Genomic DNA, 23,840 nt, shown 5'->3' on the forward strand with positions numbered 1-23,840 from the left:
CATCGGCTAGAAATGTGGGTGTTCCACCTAGAAATACCAAGGACCGGTCGTTCGGCCGAAACCTGAGGTGTGAACAGTCCTTTGGTTATTCAAATAAGGTAGCTCCCAAGCCTTTCCTTCTGCTGAGCAGAAACTCTTATTAAGCTAATTGGGGCATCCTACAGGAAGGGACATTTGAGCCACTGTGGAACTTGTCTTTGTCCTCCCTTGTATTATTTTGGAGGAAAAATTTTTTTTTGATTGTGTTACGGGGTCATTTTAACCCGTACTGTTAAAATTCACACAAAATTGTCAAACAAAAAAGTTAAACTAATGAATGTATTTGAGCATATTGTAACAATAAGGAACATGATATAAAAATGGGCAAAATCTTTAACATGCCTCATTATCTATCATTTTCAAATTTGAATTTTCTCTGCACGACAAACAGAAAATTAGCGTGCTCTCTGTCATTTGACATCTGACATTCTGTCAGACCTGGCATCTTTTGTGTTTCCTTGACCCTGTGTCCACTGGATCCAAATCAGGTTGATTGTACAGATGTTTCCCAAATTTCACACTCCTGGTCTTCACCCAGGATGAGGAAAAGTCACACATTTTTATGAGGAAAAATAACAAATAAATAACCAGTACTTTTAGGAACAGAAAAACTGAAATGGATCAAATTGACCCGTAACATAATATAAACATGTTTTTTTATGTTTATTCCTTTTACCAGTTTTGATTCGATGTGTATTAAAAATTCAGAAATGTAAACCGCACGGATTATGTACAGTGTGGATAATTGGTGTGTGTTTATTTCTATGAGAGCCTATGCTAAGTTAATGAGCCGTGCATCTTACGGTCCACCCGATTTTCATTTCATTATGTTCCTTTCTCTGTTCTCTGTACAAAACCATCACCATCCTAATTCCCCACAAAAATAAATAAATGAAACAAATTTTGACCTCAAAATCGTTGATCTGCGACCCCCCTGATGTCTCAAGTCCACATGAGAAATATAGAAACGAGCAACTGCGACTTGTTTTCAATGCTTTATTTTTTATAATACAAAATCCTAAAACAATATGAAAAGTAAAAAAAAATCCTCACATATTTAAAGTTTGTGTGTGTGTAACTCCAGCACTCATTCATCTGTCCCGTTTGTCTGGTCAGTCAGAACATATTTCGCACTGCAATAATATTTCTTTACGGCATTTTCCACGTGTACCTTTGGCAACCAAAACATCGCTGATTAGCGGAATTCCACTTGCAACGAAGGTTGATCTGACACTTGCCCCTTTTTCCTGGTGTGGGAGGTTTTTGCTAAAAAAAGTTGTTCTTTGAGCACCTTCTTTGCATTTACATACGAGGAAGCCAACTCATTAGCTTTTTTTTCCCAAGATGGCGCCGTTCACGCGGGAGCCAGTGGGAGTAGCTCTGTACACTCATGTTTTTCGTGTTTTACAGCCCTTCTATCTTTTTTTAATTACATTTTAATATTTCTTAATACATCCCTTTTTACTTTACTTTGTACTTTATACTTTAATGTTTTTACAACTTTCCTTGTTCTGTTAGCCTGGCTTCTTTCGGCTACTTCTTTTTTTTGGAACCATTCAGCCATGCCTACGCTGTCACACACACGGGACTAGCTGTTACAATACACAGCAGAAGGAGCAACACCTCGGTCCCGCCGGAGTTTCGGAGCTGGACAAAAGTGCCGGGAGGAGAGGCAACGCTTCTGACCAACCATTCCATCGTGGGATAAGATGGAAGAGCTGTCGGCGCTTACCAGCAACGGAGTCGAGGAGTTCTGGCCTGCTGCTGTTTTCTTCAGCTCCAGACTACTGAGGAACTGTGCGGATAAGCTTGGAAGTAGTGACTGCATATTCTCTACCTCGATCACAGTGCAGAAGTTCCCCATCTTGTGGAAGACTTCCTGTGTGTGGTTCCAGTTTTTGTCCAACTTTACATCTTTTCGAGTCTATCCGTTTTTGCTACCGAAACTCGTAGCTCGTTTTTGTGTTTTTGCTGCTTTTCTGTCTTAATGATTTGGTAATTCTTAATGATCCCATTGACTTTGATTTGCTTTGTACTTTGTGCTTTTTGCTTTTGCTTTGTTGTTCTGCGGCCTTTGACTGTACTGTCTAACTTATAACTATGCCTTTTCTTGCTACTGTCACAATGAAATTTCCCAAATACGGGATTGGATTGGATTGGATTGGATAACTTTATTCATCCCGTATTCGGGAAATTTCGTTGTTCCAGTGGCAAGAGGGTGAGGATGCAGGAATAGCAAAGGCATTTTAGACATGAATAGATAGGTAATAAGTAGGTCAAGAAATAAATACATGAATAAATATATAATTAAATAAGCGTGTTGCTTAGCACATATATACATACATACATACACATAAATGTAGATCAGGGGTCTCGAACTCAATTTACCTGGGGGCCGCTAGAGGCCGAGTCTGGGTGAGACTGGGCCGCATCAGGATTTCCACAAGAAAAGCACTGATAAAACATTCCAACGTTATCAAATATCTTTATTTTTTAACAAAAAATAATGAATTAAATAAATTAACTTAAAGATGAATAAAAAATAAATCAATCAGTAATACAAAACCAAATAATACTAATGAGCATACAGTAGATATACACTGGCTGGCTAAGTAGAGAAAATGAATTATTTTTATTCCGTTTCAAATGTCTGTATTAACAGCTCTTTAACCTTTAACTTTCTGAACTTGAATGGAACATTGAACATGAAATATTCTGAACACGGCTTCTCTTGCCTACTCCTTGCTGCTAGAGACCTGGCAGCGCTTCTTCTCACATAGTCACATTTGGCTTGAGGGAGGAAGCAGTGGAGACCCTCAGTAGAGCTTGAAGATGCTCATCAGTAAGTCTGGACCTGTACTTGGACTTATTGAAGTTCAAGGTGGAGAAGAGCTTCTCACACAAGTATGTGCTCCCAAAAAAGCACATGGTCCGCTTGAACCTTCGGGAAAGTTCAGGGAAGCTGGGGGTCAACTCTCTCAAAAATTGCCCAAGCTTGTCTGCTTCTCCACTCACCTCCCTGAACTTGGCTTTGAGTGCAGAGTTGCACTGCAGGTCAATGAGCTCCATTTGAAGCTCAGGAGGGGCATCTTGCACATCAAAGGAGAAGGGGTCCGCAAAAATTTGAAATGTGGCTTTGTGTGTCTTGAAGTCTGCAAATCTGTGATCAAATTCCTCCTGTAGCTTCGAAATGGCCTCAACATACTTCTCACCACTGAATGGTGTGCCTGCATCCACGAGAGCCTTGCATGCTGGGAAATGGCAAAGGTTTGTCTGAGAGAGCTGGGCTTTCCATAACACAAGTTTAGTGCAGAATGCTCTCAGGTTGTCATAGGCAGCACTGACAAGTTGCCCCTGGCCTTGTAGCTTCTTGTTCAGTACATTAAGCTAATGTGTGATATCAACAAGAAAAGCCAAGTCCATGAGCCATTTGGGATCACTTAGCACAGGATCAATCAACTCCCAAACGGCGTAGATTTCTTGAAGAAATCCTGTTGCCTCAGAAGACGTGTTTTAAGACTGGCAACCTGGTTGGCTCTCTCATCTCCCTGGTATTTTTTGTACTCCTCAGCATGTCTCGTAGTACAATTACGTTTCAAATTGTATTCCTTGTGCACCGCAACTTTTTCAGTGTAAATGGGACACGTCGGGGTGCCCCTGTGTTCAACAAAGAAATATTGCACTCCCCACTTTTCTTGAAACTGTCTGTGCTCATCACCGACCTTTCTCTTCACGGCAGGCTCTGAAAGAGACATCTCTGGGGCTCTGTAATATGTTTTTCCACTTGGAATGAGTCTCGGGTTGATCTTTCACATTCAGTCGCGCGGGTTTGTGGCGCATGTGCACTTTCGCTCTCCGTTTCAATTGCGGAGATGGCTACAGACAGTGACACAGGCTGGATCACGGATCATAGCGCCTCATTCAGTTCTATGCTGAGAGCAGCGGAGGAGTGTGCGCGCCGAGCGGAGTGATCGGCCTCACGGCTTCTCCTCCACCCAGCTGATTGGAGGAATGAATGAGTGAGTGAGCGAGGCACTGGACAGCCCGGCCGATGTCCCGCCCTCCAGAGCCGTATACCTCACCGTGATTGGTTCATTCAGCTCCGAACCAAAGTTCCCTCTAATTTTTTGTTGGTCTGAGCAGAAAGACAACCTCCCTGAGCGCACTGAGAAACCAGTGTGAGCGACATCATCGGTACTCGGATGATTCGCCTAAAGACGTTTCGCCGACGGACGTTTGACAGACGGGCAGGTCGCCGAATGGACCTTCCACCGAACGTTCATTCGGCCGAACGGAGGTTTCGCCGAAACGGGATTCGAACGATCGCCCCGCCGGATCGTGTGTGTACAAGTTTTTCAACCTCGGCCCGCGGGCCATATACGGCCCGTTAGGATTTTTAATCCGGCCCGCCGCCGGTGTTGTCCAAATTATAGTAAAAATCAATGTTCGTCTACCATCAATGGCAGCCCGGGAATAAGCACTCTTGGGCGGGCATGGCAGTCCGGGAATAAGCACTCTTGGGCGGGCATGGCAGTCCGGGAATAAGCACTCTTGGGCAGGCAGATGTAGCAGAACCGAGCCGTAAAATGACAGCAATCGGGTCAAATCCATCCTAAAACAGCATTTAATGATTAAATACAAATACTGGATGATATCGCGATGGAGGCAAAAAAACGTCTATAGACGTCCATTCGCCAAACGGCTCAAAATGCTCTCAAATTCGGTCAAATCCAGCTGAAAACAGCGTTTAATGATTAAATACAAATACTAGTATTTGTATTTAATCATTAAACTAACAAATACTAGTACGACCTGTCCGTCTGTCAAACGTCCGTCGGCGAAACGTCTTTAGGCGAATCATCCGGTCACGACATCATTATTGCTCGCTATGGGCACACCAGTATCACACCTGCCACAAGCAGGTGCATGTAAATGTTCCCTCTAATTTTTCATGTAAAACATGCTGTAAAACACGAAAAACATGAGTGGACAGAGCTACTGCCACTGGCTGCCACTTAAACGGCGCCATCATGGGGAAAGGGGTAAAAAAATAAAAAATAAAAAAATAAAAAATAAAAAAACGATTTTTTTTTTACTGCGCGCCATATGATTGTTACTGCGCAGAGAAGACGAGAGTAGTGCGCAATTGCGCACGCGCGCAGCTTAGAGGGAACATTGCTCCGAACACAAGTGTCATTCATATCAATTTTGCGGGCCCACGAACATTAATCTTTCATATTAAGACGGGGGCCGCAAATTATCGTCCCGAGGGCCGCAGTTGGCCCGCGGGCCGCAAGTTTGAGACCCCTGATGTAGATGCATGCATACGGTAGGTCTTAACACACAGCCATTTTTTTGTTAAAGAGCCTGACAGCTGATGGGAGGAAGGATCTGCGGAAGCGCTCCTTCCTGCAATGAGGGTGCCGCAGTCTATTGCTAAAGGAGCTTCAGAGGGACTCCACAGACTCATGCAGGGGGTGGGAGGTGCTGTCCATGATGGACATCATCCTGGTCAGCATCCTCCGCTCTCCCACTTCCTCCACAGAGTCCAAAGGACAGCCCAGAACAGAGCTGGCCCTCCTGACCAGCTTATTCAGCCTGTTCCTGTCCCTCTGATGAATAAAGTTATCCAATCCAATCCATCAGGAAGTCCACCGGCCTCTCTTTTCTTCCGGTGCATGCTTGAAAAAGCACGTGCGTTCAGTGCTGCCATGTCTATCATATTTTAGAACACCGCAACTGGCACACTGTACTGCTGCACCATTTGGCCCATCACATCAACCCCACACTTTGTCGTCTTGTACTTGGTTACAGTGTTTGGATTTCTTTTGAGGTCATTATCAGTCTCAACAATGCTGTGCATAATGCTCAGAACGTATACGGTTTTCTTTCGTTTCGCCGCATACGCTGTCAGTGTGGCACCAGTGGTTGAAAACACTTGAGTGGTGAACTCATTTCGGTCCATTCTTTTAGCTGATGGAGGGTTTTCCCTTGAAATCTTATTTACTGTCCCGAGGAGGGTGGTTTTTGGCTCAGCAGTCTTTTTGCCAGGGACAGGGATGTAGAAAAATTGTCAGTGGTTCCTGTCCTTGTCCATGAACGGTTCCATCAGCTTTATCACCACACTCTCCGACAGTCTGTCACCACTGGGTCGACTGAGGTCCTTATGGGGGGACATTGCAAATGTACTTTGTTGTCAGATCGCAAGCCACCCAAAACTTGATGCCAAATTACTACTACTCCTACTGGAGGAAGGGGCCACTGAAGGAAAAAGCTGTTCACCAATGGTGATATGTCGACCAGGGTTATAGAATGTTACACAGTTTTTAGCAAATGATCCCCATAATTCAGAAATTGCAGCAAACCTATGTCTGCATTCGTTCACTGCGAGTGCACTTATCATCAAAACGTAGGTGCGCATTATGTTTTGGAACGTGGCCTGAGAACGCACTTTCTCAGCTGCAGGACTGTTTTTCCCGCACCATTTGGGAACTTTTTGAACACCACAACCTCCAGGACTACACGGACACTGTACTTTCCTACATCAAAAACTGCACGGACAACGTCACTGTTAATAAACGGATACAGGTTTTTCCTAACCAAAAACCCTGGATGACGAGTAGGACACAGGCACTCATCAAATGCTGTAACACCGCCTTCAGGTCAGTGGACAAGGTACAATACTGCGCTGCCAGAGCAGACATGAAGAGAGGCATTAAAAAGGCCAAAGCAGCATATGCAAGGAAAACTGAGGAGCACTTCACAGAAAATAACCCAAAGAAGATGTGGCAAGGAATACGACACATTACCAATTACAATGACAATAATGTGTCTGTTAACGCAGATGCCTCACTAGCAGAGGAACTGAACCGTTTCTTTGCCCACTTTGAGACTGACAAATCGGAATCAGTCTCAACACATGCACTACCTTGCAGCAGTACACTGAAGCTTCAGGAACATGAAGTGAGACAGGTACTGCGGACTGTGAACACCAGGAAGGCTGCTGTCCATGATGGAGTACCTGGGAAGGTGCTCAAAGCCTGTGCTGACCACCTGACTGGGGTATTCACAAAGATTTTTAATTGTTCCCTGCAACAATCCATCATCCCATCTGTGGGGGTTATTCGGGGATGTTATTATATGTGCATTTTAAATCATTAATATGTATAGGAGCTTCATTTAAATTTGGGACTGAGCAAAAGGACGCAGCTGGCTTCGAGGACATTTAATTTTTTTCAGGACTATTGACACCACGTTCCAGGCCAAGGACTGTTGATCTGAGTTCGCGATGAAGATCTACGAAGGACTCTTAAATTGCTTTGACTTGGATCCCGGCAGATGGTGATATTCGGACCAACTTCCGAAAATACTCGCATATTGTTTAAAAATACTGTCGCTCGGTTCTTACCATATATGGAATTATTATGCTTATTTGTGCAAATTCTTACGCAGTTGTTTTGGTTTCCGATCCGCTCCGGTCACCTTGTATGCTTACTTGTGCAAATTCTTACGCAGGTGTTCTTGGTTTCCGACCTGATATGAAATTGTTGTGGCAGTTGTCTTTTGACCTTAATGGTGTTATTCAGTTAGCTTATGCAATTGTTTGAATCAGATTACAAAGTGTTTTGATTATGCGCGACTAAATGGACGGAGGAGGATGCCGTTACTTCAGAATCACCTGGGACGAGGACGAAGTCAGGGTGGATTCTTCTTGCAAGTTTCGTAGCAGGAAAATGTCAACGATGTCTCTCTGTTTTTATTAAAATATACCTATTAATTAACCTATCACCATCCTGCCTGAAATCTGCCACCATTATCCCTGTCCCTAAAAAGCCAACCATTGACAGCCTGAATGCCACCTGGAGCACCATGGGAACTGTGAGGATCCTTTTCATTGACTATAGCTCAGCCTTCAACACTAAAATACCGGACATTCTGGCTGACAAACTCTCCCACCTGGGACTATCCTCTTCCATCTGCTGCTGAATTAAGAACTTCTTAACCAACCGACCACAAACTGTTAGACTTGGTGCCCACCTCTCTTCCTCCATTACACTGAGCACTGTCTGTGTACTGAGTCCTCTTCTATACTCCCTGTACACATACGACTGTACACCGACCCACCAGTCAAACTCCATCATCAAATTTGCCGATGACACTACTGCGGTCGGACTCATCTCAGGGGGGGATGAGTCTGCCTACAGAGATGGGGTCAACAAACGGTCTTCATGGTGTTTGGTGAACAATCTTACACTAAACACCACAAAAACTAAAAAAATAATCCTGGACTTTCGTGAACGCAGCACAGATCTGGCCCCACTCATAAATGGAGTATGCGTAGACAGGATCCAGTCCTTCAAATCCCTGGGGGTCCACATCACGGACAAGCTCTCCTGGTCTACCAACACCACGGCAAAGGTGAAGAAGGCCCAGAAACGACTCCATTTCCTGAGGCTACTCAGGAGGAACAACGTGCGCGTGTGCGTGCGTGTGTGAAGGCTTTTTCAACATGAGAAAATATAATATATTTTATATATTTATTATATATATATATATATATATATATATATATATATATATAATATATATAATATATATATAATATATATATATATATATATATATATTATATATATATAGTATATTATATCAGTGGCGGTCGGTGCATTTTCTCGTAGCGCCTTCAACGTATCAATCCAACCCTCAAAAACTATTTTATGGCTATAAAACCTCTACTGCAGCTAGAGCTGCGACACATAAAAAATAATAAAATAAATCAATGCACAAAAATGGGGTAAAATCCACTTCCTAGCAGCATTTCATGATTAAATACAAATACTGGAGCTTTTCACACATTAAAACCAGGCCAGGGGGGCGATTTTCCTGGGAAAAAACAGCGATGAACGTCAATGGCGTACGGGCAAACATTGCCCGAAAATGGGGTAAAATCCAGCCGAAAACAGCATTTATTGATTAAATACAAATACTGGAGCTTTTTAGACATCAGAACCGAGCCCAGAGTATCATTTCCCCGGTAAAAAGACAGGGATGAACGTCGATACGTCCATACGTGAAATGACAAAAAATGCACTTTAATTAGGTGAAATCCACTTCCTAGCAGCATTTATTGACTGAATACAAATACAGACGCTCCCCTACTTACGAACATTCAACTTACGAACAACGGTACATACGAACATGTCTGCAAATTGCGTTTAAGTCCAAAAATGTTCGCAAGTCCAATTTTGTATTTTGCCCCTTTTTCGGAGTAGTACTTCTTTCCGCCGCTAATACCGACGCCTGGCGCTGTGAGAGCTCAGCTCACCCAGCATCTACCTTCTTCTTCGTTGCAATGCGGAAGTGCGTGAATGTATCTCCAGTGTGCAAAGAACCTTTTTCATTTGTATCATTAAATATCTCATGCATCCAATATTGAATATGGTTGGTAAAAAGCTAAAGGCTTCTATTGAGGGAGTTGCAAGGAAGAGGCAAGCCATTTCATTTGAAACGAGTGGCAATAATAACGAAGCTTGATGCGCGTGAGAGTGGTGAGCGTTGCACATTCAGTACCATTTATAAACAGAAAGATCGAGCAGCAGGACCCAAATATTGAACGTTGCACAAAGTTTGCAAATCAATTGAATGATGCCATACAGTGCTACCGCATCATTTATGATGAAAAAAAGAAGAAAACTGTGCAATCGTCATTAGGTCGCTTCTTTTGGCCAGTTTCTAATACATAAATCTCTCTCTCTACAGTACTGTACATATTCTCTCCATTTTATTAAATGTTTTTTTTCAGTACAAACCAATGCGTGTTACTTATACAAGCCTTAAACATACAAATGCACTTGTATAAACCTTCAATATACTTATATCGGCCTTAAACATAAATTATAATACAAAATATAGCACTGAATCAACTTACAAACAAATTCAACTTATGAACAATCGCTCGGAACCAATTGCGTTCGTAAGTAGGGGAGTGTCTGTACTGGAGCTTTTGAGACATTACAACCAGGCCAGGGGGGTGATTTCCTCAGGAAAAGACAGCAATGGAAGTCAATGGCGAAACGGCAAAAATTAAACTGGGGTAAAATCCACATCTTAGCAGCATTTAATGATTAAATACAAACACTAGAGCTTAAATACAAACACTAGAGCTTTTTCAGATATCAGAACCGGGCCCACAATTGAAATATTATTTAGGAATATAGCCATATTATACTCATATATATATATATATATATATATATATATATATATATATATATATATATATACTATATATATACTATATATATACTATATATACTATATATAGTATATATATATATATACATTATATTATAATGTGTATGTATATATGGTTCCAGTGACGGGCCGTCAGGGCCTTCAAGGCCTTTTCTGCTGGCCTAAGAAATATCTGAATCATATTATATCTTGTCCATCAATACTTATTATTCCAAATGGTCTGTCAGCTTCCTTTCATTGATTTCCCCCCTGGTTGCACTGCTTCCAGACCTTTTTTCATATTGAAGCATTTAACCAATCACATTTCAGCCATTATTTGTTGCCAGATCAGATCTGCCTCAAAGCCTTCAAAATCAGTTCTGCGGGGTCTGCTGCATTAAACAAGACTGTTGCTTTTAACCAATCAGATTTCGAATTGGCAACCCCACAATGATTTTTCATAGGCGTTGGCATTTTGCTGGCTGGCACATGTCATTGCTTTCAGCAACTATGATTGGCTAGTAGGCGGGCCAAAGCAGCCAGAGATCGCAAACTCCACCCACAATGGCCGACAGTGGCAAAAACAAATTGATTTTGTTGCAGATTTCTCTCACAAAGCTATTTTCCAGACGGACTTTTCCAGAAAAAATGGACATCATTAAGAAAGGGCTGTCAACTCCGAAGCTAGCAAGCCTGTTACAGCCAGGAAAATGGTGTGTGCGGCACTTTCAGTGCGCTAACTTAGCTCCACAAGGAAATAGTATATTGCTGTTTTGATTTAAAGCCATTTTCAAAACGGACTATGCCAGAAATATGACAGGACAGGCTCGACTTTCATCATTAGCTTCGATGGCGATAGGAAAGAATGAAGAAAGAAAGGAGGATGGATATTGTGTACAGTTAAATAGGATTTTCGGTGAGTAAAATATGGCTATATTCCTAAATAATATTTCAATTGTGGGCCCGGTTCTCATATCTGAAAAGCTCCAGTGTTTGTATTTAAGCTCCAGTGTTTGTATTTAATCACAAAATGCTGCTAGGAAGTGGATTTTACACCAGTTTAATTTTTGGCGTTTCACCATTGACGTCCATCGCTGTCTTTTCCCGGGAAAAATCACCCCCCTGGCCTGGTTGTAATGTCTCAAAAGCGCCAGTATTTGTATTCAATCAATAAATGATGCTAGGAAGTGGATTTTACCTAATTTTAGTATTTTAGTGCATTTTTTGTCATTTCACGTATGGACGTATCGACGTTCATCGCTGTCTTTTTACCGGGGAAATGATACTCCGGGCCCGGTTCTGATGTCTAAAAAGCTCCAGTATTTGTATTTAATCAATAAATGCTGTTTTCGGCTGGATTTTACCCCATTTTCGGGCAATGTTTGCCCGTATGCCATTGACGTTTTTCGCTGTCTTTTCCCGGGAAAATCGCCCCCCTGGCCTGGTCTTAATGTGTGAAAAGCTCCAGTATTTGTATTTAATCATGAAATGCTGCTAGGAAGTGGATTTTACCCCATTTTTGTGCATTGCTTTATTGATTATTTTTTGTGTCGCAGCTCTAGCTGCAGTAGAGGTTTTATAACCATAAAATAGTTTTTGAGGGTTGGATTGATGCGTTGAAGGCGCTACGAGAAAATGCACCGACCCCCACTGTATGTTCCCAACCAATGATCTACTGTAATACAAATTAGACGACTATTCCAGTTACGTAACTACTTTATTTTGTAATAAGAACGCCCTCCCAAACTTCCCAATTGTGTTTTTATTTTGAAAGTACTACGCGGAAATATTTGCGCGACACCGACGCATAAATGCGTGTCTATAAGTGTAAATCTTTGTGTGTGATTGAGTTCGTGACTGCATTTTTCTTCTCCGCGGATCTAAGGTGCGATCTGAACCAGACCGGCCCAGAGGCTTCGGCAGGAGGAGACTTGGCCTGCCTTCGCCTGAGCGAGGTCGGGCCGTCAGGCTTCATGCTGCGGGGTGCTAGCCGCTAGCAAGCAAGCTATGAGTGGAGGCGACGGCGATAGAACTGGCGGCGGAGGGGATAGAACTGGCGGCGGAGGCGCTATCAGCCGCCGCATCAAGAACCTGCTCAGGTCCCCCTCCATCAAACTCAGGGGGCGCGGCCGATCAGATCGATATCATATCGCCAATAAGGTAATCGCCAGACAACCATCTTCTTCCAAAGAATTGTTGTGTTGTCATCCTGTTTTGCCGTGCTGCTTTGACTTAAGAATCGTGGCGTCATATGTGCCCTTGTCCGAGGGAAACCCATGCGTACCTCATGACATGCATGATACGACTTGCCAAACAAGGTTAAAGATAACAAATTGAGTTCAACCGACATGGATTTCTTCAGGACCGATACCGATTTTACTAGTTAGAGACGGTCGATAGCCGATATTTGGAGTCCATATTCATTTCCAGTTAAAGTATAAAAATTGGTGTAAAAAAATCACGAGGCAAGGACTGAATTTACGATATATACACACATCTACATCCAGTGGCGGGCCGTCAGGGCTTTCAAGGCCTTCTCTGCTGGCCTAAGAAATATCTGAATCATATATTATATTACTTATTATTCCAAATGGTCTGTTAGCCTCCTTTCATTGCTTTTCCTCCTGGTTGCACTGCTTCCAGATGTGTGTTTTCATATTGAAGCATTTAACCAATCACATTTTGGCCATTATTTGTTGCCAGGGTCAGAAATCTGCCTCAAGGCCTTCACAATCAGTTCTGCGGGCTCTGCTGCATTAAACAAGACTGTTGCTTTTAACCAATCAGATTTCGAGTGGGCAGCACCACAATGCTTTTTCGCAGGCATTGCCATTTCGCTGGCTTAGGGATACGTCATTGCTTTCACAACTATGATTGGCTAGTATAGAGTAGGCGGGCCAAACCCAGAGTGAGGCAGCCAGCTAGCAAACTCCACCCACAATGGCCGACGCAGGAAAACAAATGGATTTGGTTGCAGATTTGCTGGCAGATTTGCTGGCAGATTTGCTGGCAAAGCCATTTTCCAGACAGACTTTTCCAGAAAAAATGGACATCATTCAGAAAGGGCGGTCAACTCCGAAACTAGCAAGCCTTTTACAGCCGGGAAAAGGGTGTGTCCGCCACTTTCAGTGCGTTAACTACGAGCGCTATCCCTGCATCACAGGCTCCGAGGAACACTGCAAATTATATTGCTGGGAGTGCTTGTTATTTGCCACCGATCGACATGGTGTTTGGAGCAACACTGGATTTGCAAATTTGTCTTGTTTAACCAAAGCAGCAACGAGCCACCAAAGCTCTGCCGGACACTTACAAGCAACGGTGCGCTCCAAAACTTTTGGAGATACTCGAGTGGAGTTACAATTCAACGAGCAAGTGCACAGGGAAACGGAGCGCCACAACGAAAAGGTAAAGAAAAATAGGGAAATCTTAAAAAGTTTGATAGACTGCATCATTTTTTTGGCCAAGCAGGAACTTTCATTTCGGGGACACGATGAAAGTGCTGCCTCCCCAAACAAAGGAAATTATGTGGAACTTCTTTCTCTCATTGCTGAGAAAAACACGGATTTACATTACCACCTGTCCACTAATAAAGTATTTAGTGGCACGTCGGGCAAAATACAAAACGACCTGATCACTGCTATTGCTGAAGTGATGGAGGAAAATATCAGAAGCGAAATAATTGTGTACAGTTAAAAAGGATTTTGGTGAGTAAAATATGACTATATTCCTAAATAATATTTCAATTGTGGGCCAAGTTCTGATATCTGAAAAGCTCCAGTGTTTGTATTTAATCACTAAATGCTGCTAGGAAGTGGATTTTACACAATTTTAGTGCAATTTTTGCCGTTTTGTATATGGACGTATCGACGTTCATCACTGTCTTTTTCCCGGGGAAATGATACTCTGGACCCGGTTCTGATTTCTAAAAAGCTCCAGTATTTGTATTTAATCAATAAATGCTGTTTTCGACTGGATTTTACGCCATTTTCGGGCAATGTTTGCCGGTACGCCATTGACGTTCATCGCTGTCTTTTCCCGGGAAAATCACCCCCCAGCCCGGTTGTAATGTCTGAAAAGCTTCACTATTTGTATTTAATCATTAAATGCTGCTAGGAAGTGGATTTTACCCGTTGAAGGCACTACGAGAAAATGCACGGACCGCCACTGATATACACATATACATATACTACACATGCATACAAATACCTATATGTATATATCAGTGGTGTGCCGCCAGGGCCTTCAAGGCCTTCTCTGCTGGCCTAAGAAATATCTGAATCACAGACTGATGTTAATTATATTTTGTCCACTATATTTTGACTACTTATTAAATAATTCCAAATTGTCTGTTAGCTTCCTTTCATTGCTTTTCCTGGTTGCACTGTTTCCAGATGTGTGTTTTCATATTGAAGCATTTAACCAATCACATTTCGGCCATTATTTGTTGCCAGGGTCAGAAATCTGCCTCAAGGCCTTCACAATCAGTTCTGCAGGCTCTGCTGCATTAAACAAGCGTCGATAAGACTGTTGCTTTAACCAATCAGATTTCGAGTTGGCAACACCACAATGCCTTCTCGCAGGCGTAGGGATATGTCATTGACTTCTCGCAGGCGTAGGGATACGTCATTGACTTCTCGCAGGCATAGGGATACGTCATTGACTTCTCGCAGGCGTAGGGATACGTCATCGCTTTCACCAACTATGATTGGCTAGTGATAGAGTGGACTAGCCAGAGCTACCAAACTGTATCTGGAGCGAGCTGCACAAGCAAATATATTGTTGTGTTGATTTAAAGCCATTTTGAAGACGGACTTTTCAAGAAAAAAAAGCTGGACATCATTAAGAAAGGTCAGACAACTCCAAAGCAAGCAAGCCTGTCACAACCGGGAACGAACATTTTCAGCACTAAATCGAATAAAAACGTATGCCAGAAATACGACAGGAGAGGCTCGACTTTCAGCATTAGCTTCGATGGCGATAGAAAAAAAGGAAGAAAGAAAGGAGGATGGATATTGTGTACAGTTAAAAAGGATTTTTGGTGAGTAAAATATGGCTATACAGTGGTACCTCGTCATACGACCGTTCGTCATACGGAATGCTCGTCTTACGGGGGAAATTTCGATCGAATAATTCGCCCGTGATGCGGTCAAAGTTTCGTGATGCGACCAAGCCAGGTTGCCATGGCATTTTTTTTGGCATATCTTTCGTGTATAACAATATTTACGAGCACTGGATGAGCTATTCAGACCAGGAAACGCACAACGCGCATGCGCGGTGAAAAGAGGGCTTTCTGGGTAATGAAGTATACTCGTGCTCGCAAAAGTATCCCCGGTCGCAACTCTATCATAGGCGCCGTTTGAGGGGATGCGAACACAGATGCTACAAGCTAAAAGGAGCCGCTAGCCAGCGCCCCTGAAGCTCCCATGAGCAGCGGGGCGATCGCTGATAAAAGACTCTGCTCGTTGGCTGCTCATAAGAACATCGGGGGCACTGGCTCGCAACAGCATCCCCGGTAGCAACTCTATCATAGTCGCCGTTCGAGGGGATGCGAACACAGATGCTACAAGCTAAAATGAGCCGCTAGCCAGCGCCCCCGAAGCTCCCATGAGCAGCGGTGCGATCGCTGATAAGACTGCTTGCTGCTCGTTGGCAAGTGGTCGTGCGTTCTCCGATTGTGAGGACATTTGTGTGCATCATTTTCGGAATATTTTGAAGGGAATAGTACGACAGCAAACAGCCCATCGATAGCGAACGTGAGGGTGGAGTGTTTGTTCTGTTTACGAGTGCGTTGTGTGGAAGAAAAAAAAAAACGAAGCCCCTCTCCCCTCGGCGAAATCCGGCCAATTTTAGTTAGATTAAACACTTTATTTCTATTAAACCACTCGTTATTTATTACTTTGTCAATATATGGCGAATTATAAGAAATAAAACATTTTTTTTCAATCCAATATCCTGTTTCTGGTGTTTTTTTCAGAGAGTTGGAACGAATTAATTTGTTTCCCATTCATTTCAATGGGAAACTTTACCTCGAGTTACGAGTAACTTGTCATACGAGCTCAGTCCCGGAACGGATTAAGCTCGTATCTCGAGGTACCACTGTATTCCTAAATAATATTTCAATTGTATGAAATTCCCGGGGAAAGTCGTCCTCCGGGCCCGGTTCTGATATCTGAAAAGCTCCAGTGTTTGTATTCAAGCTCCAGTGTTTGTATTTAATCAATAAATGCTGCTAGGAAGTGGATTTTACCCCATTTTAGTGCAATTTTTGCAGTTTCGTCATTGACGTCCATCGCAGTCTTTTCCCGGGGAAATCACCCCCCTGGCCCGGTTGTAATGTCTGGAAAAACTCCAGTATTTGCATTTAATCAATAAATGCTGCTAGGAAGTGGATTTTACCCCATTTTTGTGCATTGATTTATTGATTATTTTTTATGTGTCGCAGCTGTAACTCCAGTAGTGGTTTTATAGCCATAAAACAGTTTTTGCTGAAGGCATCACTAGGAAATGCACGGACAGCCACTGGTATATATGAATGTGTATGTGTGTGTGCATGTGTGAAAGTGTATGTGCGTGCGTGCGTGTGTGAAAGTGTATGTGCGTGCGTGCGTGCGTGTATAAGTGTGTATTAATGTGTATATATCAGTGGCGGGCCATGCATTTCACACCTAGGCCTTCAGTAGTGGTGTGTGAATCAATCCAACCCTCAATAAGTATTTTATGGCTATAACACCTTTAAGGTAGCAACAGCTGCGACACATATAAAAAGAACAATAATAACCTAAAAATTAAATATTATTTAGGAAAATAGACATTTTACTCACCCAAAAATCTTTTTATTTATACACAAAATCCATCCTCCTTTCTTTACTCAAGAAGATTTCAATTACTCTGTCGTACAGATTACACGACAGATTACACGTGCGTTTCAGGTCCATCAAGAAGTTATTTTCTATCGCCATCAAAGCTAATGCTGACAGTCGAATCTGTCTTGTTGTATTTCTGGCATAAGTTTGGATTCTGTTTCGTGCTGAAAATGTCGGTTCAGCAGAAGCAGTGGACACGGGGGTGGTTACTGTCAAACCCACTAATGTGTACAGCCGCCCCATGCTCTCACTCAGATTTTTCTGCTGAAGGAAGTCAGGGAGATCAGTGGGAGATTTTCCTGTAAAATCATCCGTGGCATACATTACAATCAGTTCTGTTCTTAACCGAGGCAGATCGAAAAGTGCACCGTGGCTCTGCGTTAAGATGGAGAAGCCTGCATGTGGGAAAGTTTTCTGGTATTCCCGAAACTTCTGCGGGTCGAGGAGGGAGAGAAACATCAGTCTTTCGTGTTCTTGAATTCTGGTCCGCGTCTGGCAAATAATATTGGCCAGAATCCTGTCGTGGAGTTGGTGGTAGTGCGCGTGAGAAACTTGCGCTTGACCTCTTTGTGCACTTGGAGTACCCGCACTGCGTTCAGTAGCCTCAGAGATTTCCTCATATCGGCTCCTCTCGTGCTCAACTGTCACAATTTACTCTTGCAATACAAAACTGTACATCCAATTTGTTGTTCTGTAGTATTGAAAAAAGCATGTCTGAATGCACAAAAATGCCATTAAATGTGTGAAGCAAAAAAAAACTAAATTCAAAATCATCCAGATGTGCTTTAAATCCATCAGCACACCGCACAGACTCATTCACCATTACAGAGACAAACAGTACTTTTATTTCCCTTCTGATCTCTTCCTCCATCACTTCAGCAATAGCAGTGATCAGGTTGTTTTGTATTTTGCCCGACGTGCCACTAAACACTATTAGTGGACGGGTTTTAATGTAAATCCAGGTTGCAATGAGAGAAATAAGTTCCACATAATTTCCTTATTTTGGGGATGCAGCGCTTTCATCGTGTCCCCGAAATGAAAGTTTAAACAGTCTTTCAAACTTTTTCAGATTTCCCGATTTTTCTTTACCTTTTCGTAGTGGCGCTCCGTTTCCCTGCGCACTTGCTCGCTGAACTGTAACTCCACTCGGGTTTCCCCAAAAGTTTTGGAGAGCACCGTTGCTTGTAAGTGTCCGGCAGTGCTTTGGTGTCTCGTTGCTGCTTTAGTTAAACAAGTCAAATTTGCAAATCCAGTGTTGCTCCAAACAACATGTCGATCGGTGGCAAATAACAAGCACTCCCAGCATTACAATTTGCAGTGTTCTTCGTAGTTAGCGAACTGAAAGTGGCGGACAAACCCTTTTCCCGGTTGTAACAGGCGTGCTAGCTTCGGAGTCGACCACCCTTTCTTAATTATGTCCATTTTTGTCTGGAAAATGGCTTTGTCAGCAAATCTGCAACCAAATCCATTTGTTTTCCTCCGTCGGCCATTGTGGGTGGAGTTTGCGATCTCTGGCTGGCTCACTCTGGCTTTGGCCCGCCTACTCTATCACTAGCCAATCATAGTTGGTGAAAGCGATGACATATCCCTACGCCTGCAAGAAGGCAATGATGTATCACTACGCCTGCGAGAAAGCCTTGGTGTCACCAAATCGAATTCTGATTGGTTAAAGCAACAGTCTTATCGACGCTTGTTTAATGCAGCAGAGCCTGCAGAACTGATTGTGAAGAGCTTGAGGCAGATTTCTGACCCCCTGGCAACAAATAATGGCTGAAATGTGATTGGTTAAATGCTTCAATATAAAAACACATGTCTGGAAGCGGTGCAACCAGGGGGAAAGCAATGAAAGGAAGCTGACAGACAATTTGGAATTATTTAATAATTATTCATGAACAAAATATAATTAATATCGGTCTGTGATTCAGATATTTCTTAGGCCAGCAGACAAGGCCCTGAAGGCCCTGACGGCACACCACTGGTATATATATATATATATATATATATATAGATGTGTGTATACATATGTATATATATATATGTATGTATATATATATATATATATATATATATATATACACACACACATATATACACACATACACAAATATACATATACATATACATATATATATATATATATATATATATATATATATATATATATATATATATATATATATATATATATATACACACATATATACACACATACACAAATATACATATACATATATATATATATATACACACACATATATACACACATATACACAAATATACATATATATATATACACACACATATATACACACATATACACAAATATACATATATATACATGTGTATATGTATATATAAATATATATGTATATATATATATGTGTATATATATGTATATATGTATGTATATGTATATATGTATATATATATATACACAGTACAAACCAAGGCGTGTTACTTATACAGTGGTACCTCGTCATACGACCGCTCATCATACAAAATGCTCGTCTTACGGGGGAAATTTCGATCGAATAATTCGCCCGTGATGCGGTCAAAATTTCGTTATGCGACCAAGCCAGGTGGCCATGGCATTTTTTTTTGCATATTTTCGTGTACGTATAACAATATTTACGAGCACCGGATGAGCTATTCAGACCAGGAAACGCACAACGCCCATGCGCGGGGAAAAGAGGGCTTTCTGGGTAATGAAGTATACTCGTGCTCGCAACAGCATCCCCGGTAGCAACTCTATCATAGGCGCCGTTCGAGGGGATGCGAACACAGTTGCTACAAGCTAAAAGGAGCCGCTAGCCAGCGCCCCTGAAGCTCCCATGAGCAGCGGGGCGATCGCTGATAAAAGACTCTGCTCGTTGGCTGCTCATAAGAACATCGGGGGCACTGGCTCGCAACAGCATCCCCGGTAGCAACTCTATCATAGTCGCCGTTCGAGGGGATGCGAACACAGATGCTACAAGCTAAAATGAGCCGCTAGCCAGCGCCCCCGAAGCTCCCATGAGCAGCGGTGCGATCGCTGATAAGACTGCTGCTCGTTGGCAAGTGGTCGTGCGTTCTCCGATTGTGAGGACATTTGTGTGCATCATTTTCGGAATATTTTGAAGGGAATAGTACGACAGCAAACAGCCCATCGATAGCGAACGTGAGGGTGGAGTGTTTGTTCTGTTTACGAGTGCGTTGTGTGGAAGAAAAAAAAAACCGAAGCCCCTCTGCCCTCGGCGAAATCCGCCCAATTTTAGTTAGATTAAACACTTTATTTCTATTAAACCACTCGTTATTTATTACTTTGTCAATATAAGGCGAATTATAAGAAATAAAACATTTTTTTCAATCCAATATCCTGTTTTTGGTGTTCTTTTCAGAGAGTTGGAACGAATTAATTTGTTTCCCATTCATTTCAATGGGAAACTTTACCTCGAGTTACGAGAATCTTGTCATACGAGCTCAGTCCCGGAACGGATTAAGCTCGTATGTCGAGGTACCACTGTACAAGCCTTAAACATACAAATGCACTTATATGAACCTTCAATATACTTATATAGGCTTCAATATATATATATATATATATATATATATATATATATATATATATATATATATATATATATATATATATATATATATATATATATATATATATATATATATATATATATATATATATATATATATATATATATATATATATATATATATATATATATATATATATATATATATATATATATATATATATATATATATATATATATATATATATATATATATATATATATATATATATATATATATATATATATATATATATATATATATATATATATATATATATATATATATATATATATATATATATATATATATATATATATATATATATATATATATATATATATATATATATATATATATATATATATATATATATATATATATATATATATATATATATATATATATATATATATATATATATATATATATATATATATATATATATATATATATATATATATATATATATATATATATATATATATATATATATATATATATATATATATATATATATATATATATATATATATATATATATATATATATATATATATATATATATATATATATATATATATATATATATATATATATATATATATATATATATATATATATATATATATATATATATATATATATATATATATATAAAACCTAACTTGTTCGTAAGTAGGGGAGCGTCTGTATACAGTCGTACCTCGTCATACGACCGCTCGTCATACGACATGCTCGCCTTACGACGGAAATTTCGATCGAATAATTCGCCCGAGATATGATCAAAATTTCGTGATGCGACCAAGCCAGGTGGCCATGGCACTGTCTTTTTTGCATCTCTTTCGTGTTTAAAATATATCTACGAGCACTGGGTGGACTTTGGATTTTCCCACCCGCCCGCTTTTTCCCCCACGTTGGTCTACATTTACATACCAGGTAGACAATATTACTATGGATCGGCAGAGTTTTGCAAAGAAAAGGCGACCGTTGACAATGGACAGGAAACTCGAAATAATTGAAAAATATGAGAGTGGGGTACGTGTTACCGAGCTCGCTCGGCAATACGAGAGGAATACGTCAACCATGTCCACCATCCTTAGGCAGAAGGACGCAATTAAGGAGAAGAGACCTTCCAAAGGACTAACTATCATTTCCCACTGGCGCAATGACATTCATGACGAGATGGAGAGCCTTCTTTTATTGTGGATAAAAGAAAAACAATTAGCAGGAGATAGCGTGACCGAGTCAACCATATGTGAAAAAGCCAGCGGAATTTACATGGATTTGATAACAACGAAAGGAGAGCCTTCAACAACTTCACAACCCTTTAAAGCGAGTCATGGCTGGTTCGAAAAATTTAAAAAAAGATCTGGAGTACACTCTGTGATCCGACACGGGGAAGCGGCGAGTTCCAATTCGAAAGCCGCGGTGGAATTCATCAAGACATTTGCCTTGATTATCATCCAGGAAAGTTACATCCCCCAGTGAGTTTTCAACTGCGATGAAACTGGTCTTTTTTGGAATAAGATGCCCAGGCGGACATTCATCGTGGCAGAGGAGAAGGCATTACCGGGACACAAACCTCTGAAGGACCGCTTAACGCTAGCGTTGTGTGCTAATGCCAGCGGTGACTATAAAATTAAGCCGCTACTAGTGTACAATGCGGAGAACCCGCGTGCCTTCAAGAGACACAACATCAAGAAAGCAAACCTACAAGTGATGTGGCGCGCTAATTCTAAAGTTTGGATTACGCGTCATTTTCGAGACATTTTGAAGGGGAGACAAAAACAAACAACTCTTGATGCGTTCGTTTTAAAGACTTCGGCGGAGCGTCCGGGTGGTGTCAACCTGTAGAACGAAGGTAAAAAAAGATTAAAACAAAATTAGAATTCAGTTTTGCGTGAAGTTACATTAAGCGTTGAGTGTCTGTATATAGTTATCCAAGTGAATTTAGATTTGTTTGTTCGTTTACAAGTGCCGTGGATAAAGTCATAGTTAATTTATAGTTAGTTAATATCTAATATAAAATTATCAATAAGTTGCGTATTATTGGTGTGTGTACATGTTATCCGTCGCCGGATTCGCTCGCTCTCAAAATTATAATCATGAGAAAGAGAGAGTTTGTCATTGATTGCATTGACAATGTCAGAGCATTAATATCTAAATATCTAATATCAAAATTATCAATAAGTTGCGTGTTATTGGCGTGTGTACATGTTATTCGTCGCCGGATTCGCTCGCTCTCAAAATTATAATCATGAGAGAGTTTGTCATTGATTACATTGAAAATGTCAGAGCATTAATATCTAAATATCTAATATCAAAATTATCAATAAGTTGCGTATTATTGGCGTGTGTGTACATGTTATTCGTCGCCGGATTCGCTCGCTCCCGGATTTGCTCGCTCTCAAAATTATAATCATGAGAGAGAGTTTGTCATTGATTGCATTGACAATGTCAGAGCATTAATATCTAAATATCTAATATCAAAATTAGCAATAAGTTGCGTATTACTGGCGTTGTGTACAAGTTTTTCAAAGTACGGCCCGCGGGCCATGTACGGCCCGCGGGCCATATACGGCCCGTTAGGCTTTTTAATCTGGCCCGCCGATTTTGTCCAAATTATGGTCAAAATCAATGACCTAATTCATTTTGCCCTTTGCCTTTGCAATACCCTCGTTTCCCCGATAGATGACGCACTAGTCTAGACCTTTGTTGGAGTGTAACTTGGAGAACAACAACACAGTTCCCACTGAAATGTGAGTTTCTCTACTGTGTTAAAAATAGCAACTTGCACATGTACGCACAGCAGCAGTACAGTATCTTAATTAATAATAATCGGACATAGGCCCTGTCGTCATTATCAACAACAAAAAAGCCTACTTGTCATCACACCCAGAAACTGCGTGTGACGAAATTGGTGGTGCTTCTCCATAAGCTGTGTTTACTCGGCAAAAGACCTAAAAAAGTGATAGTTACAGACTTGTAATTTGGCATTCTGCTGTTATGGATACAGGTCGCTTACCTCTCACTGTCTTTCACTTACCTTCAGTCAGCTAGTAGGAGGCAGATCACCACCCAAACATCTTTTCATATTACCTCAGAAGGGAATGTGTGTTATGTTACCGCAAATTT

The 23,840-nt window shown here is 41.2% G+C and overlaps 1 protein-coding gene across 2 annotated transcripts in view; it reads left to right on the top strand.

The window, feature by feature from the left end:
- The first annotated feature begins 12,019 nt into the window (after positions 1-12,019).
- The window catches only part of mapkbp1 (mitogen-activated protein kinase binding protein 1), a 96,935-nt gene continuing 85,114 nt past the window's right edge, over positions 12,020-23,840 (top strand). For both annotated transcript variants that reach the window (XR_013305115.1, XM_077620609.1), the window contains exon 1: positions 12,020-12,432. Coding sequence is in view for 1 of the 2 variants with exons in the window: in XM_077620609.1 (XP_077476735.1) it covers positions 12,280-12,432 (153 nt within the window). In the remaining variant the exon portion in view is untranslated. The remainder of the gene's footprint in view (positions 12,433-23,840) is intronic.

This window comes from Stigmatopora argus, chromosome 15, assembly GCF_051989625.1.
Source record: "Stigmatopora argus isolate UIUO_Sarg chromosome 15, RoL_Sarg_1.0, whole genome shotgun sequence".
NCBI lineage: Eukaryota > Metazoa > Chordata > Actinopteri > Syngnathiformes > Syngnathidae > Stigmatopora > Stigmatopora argus.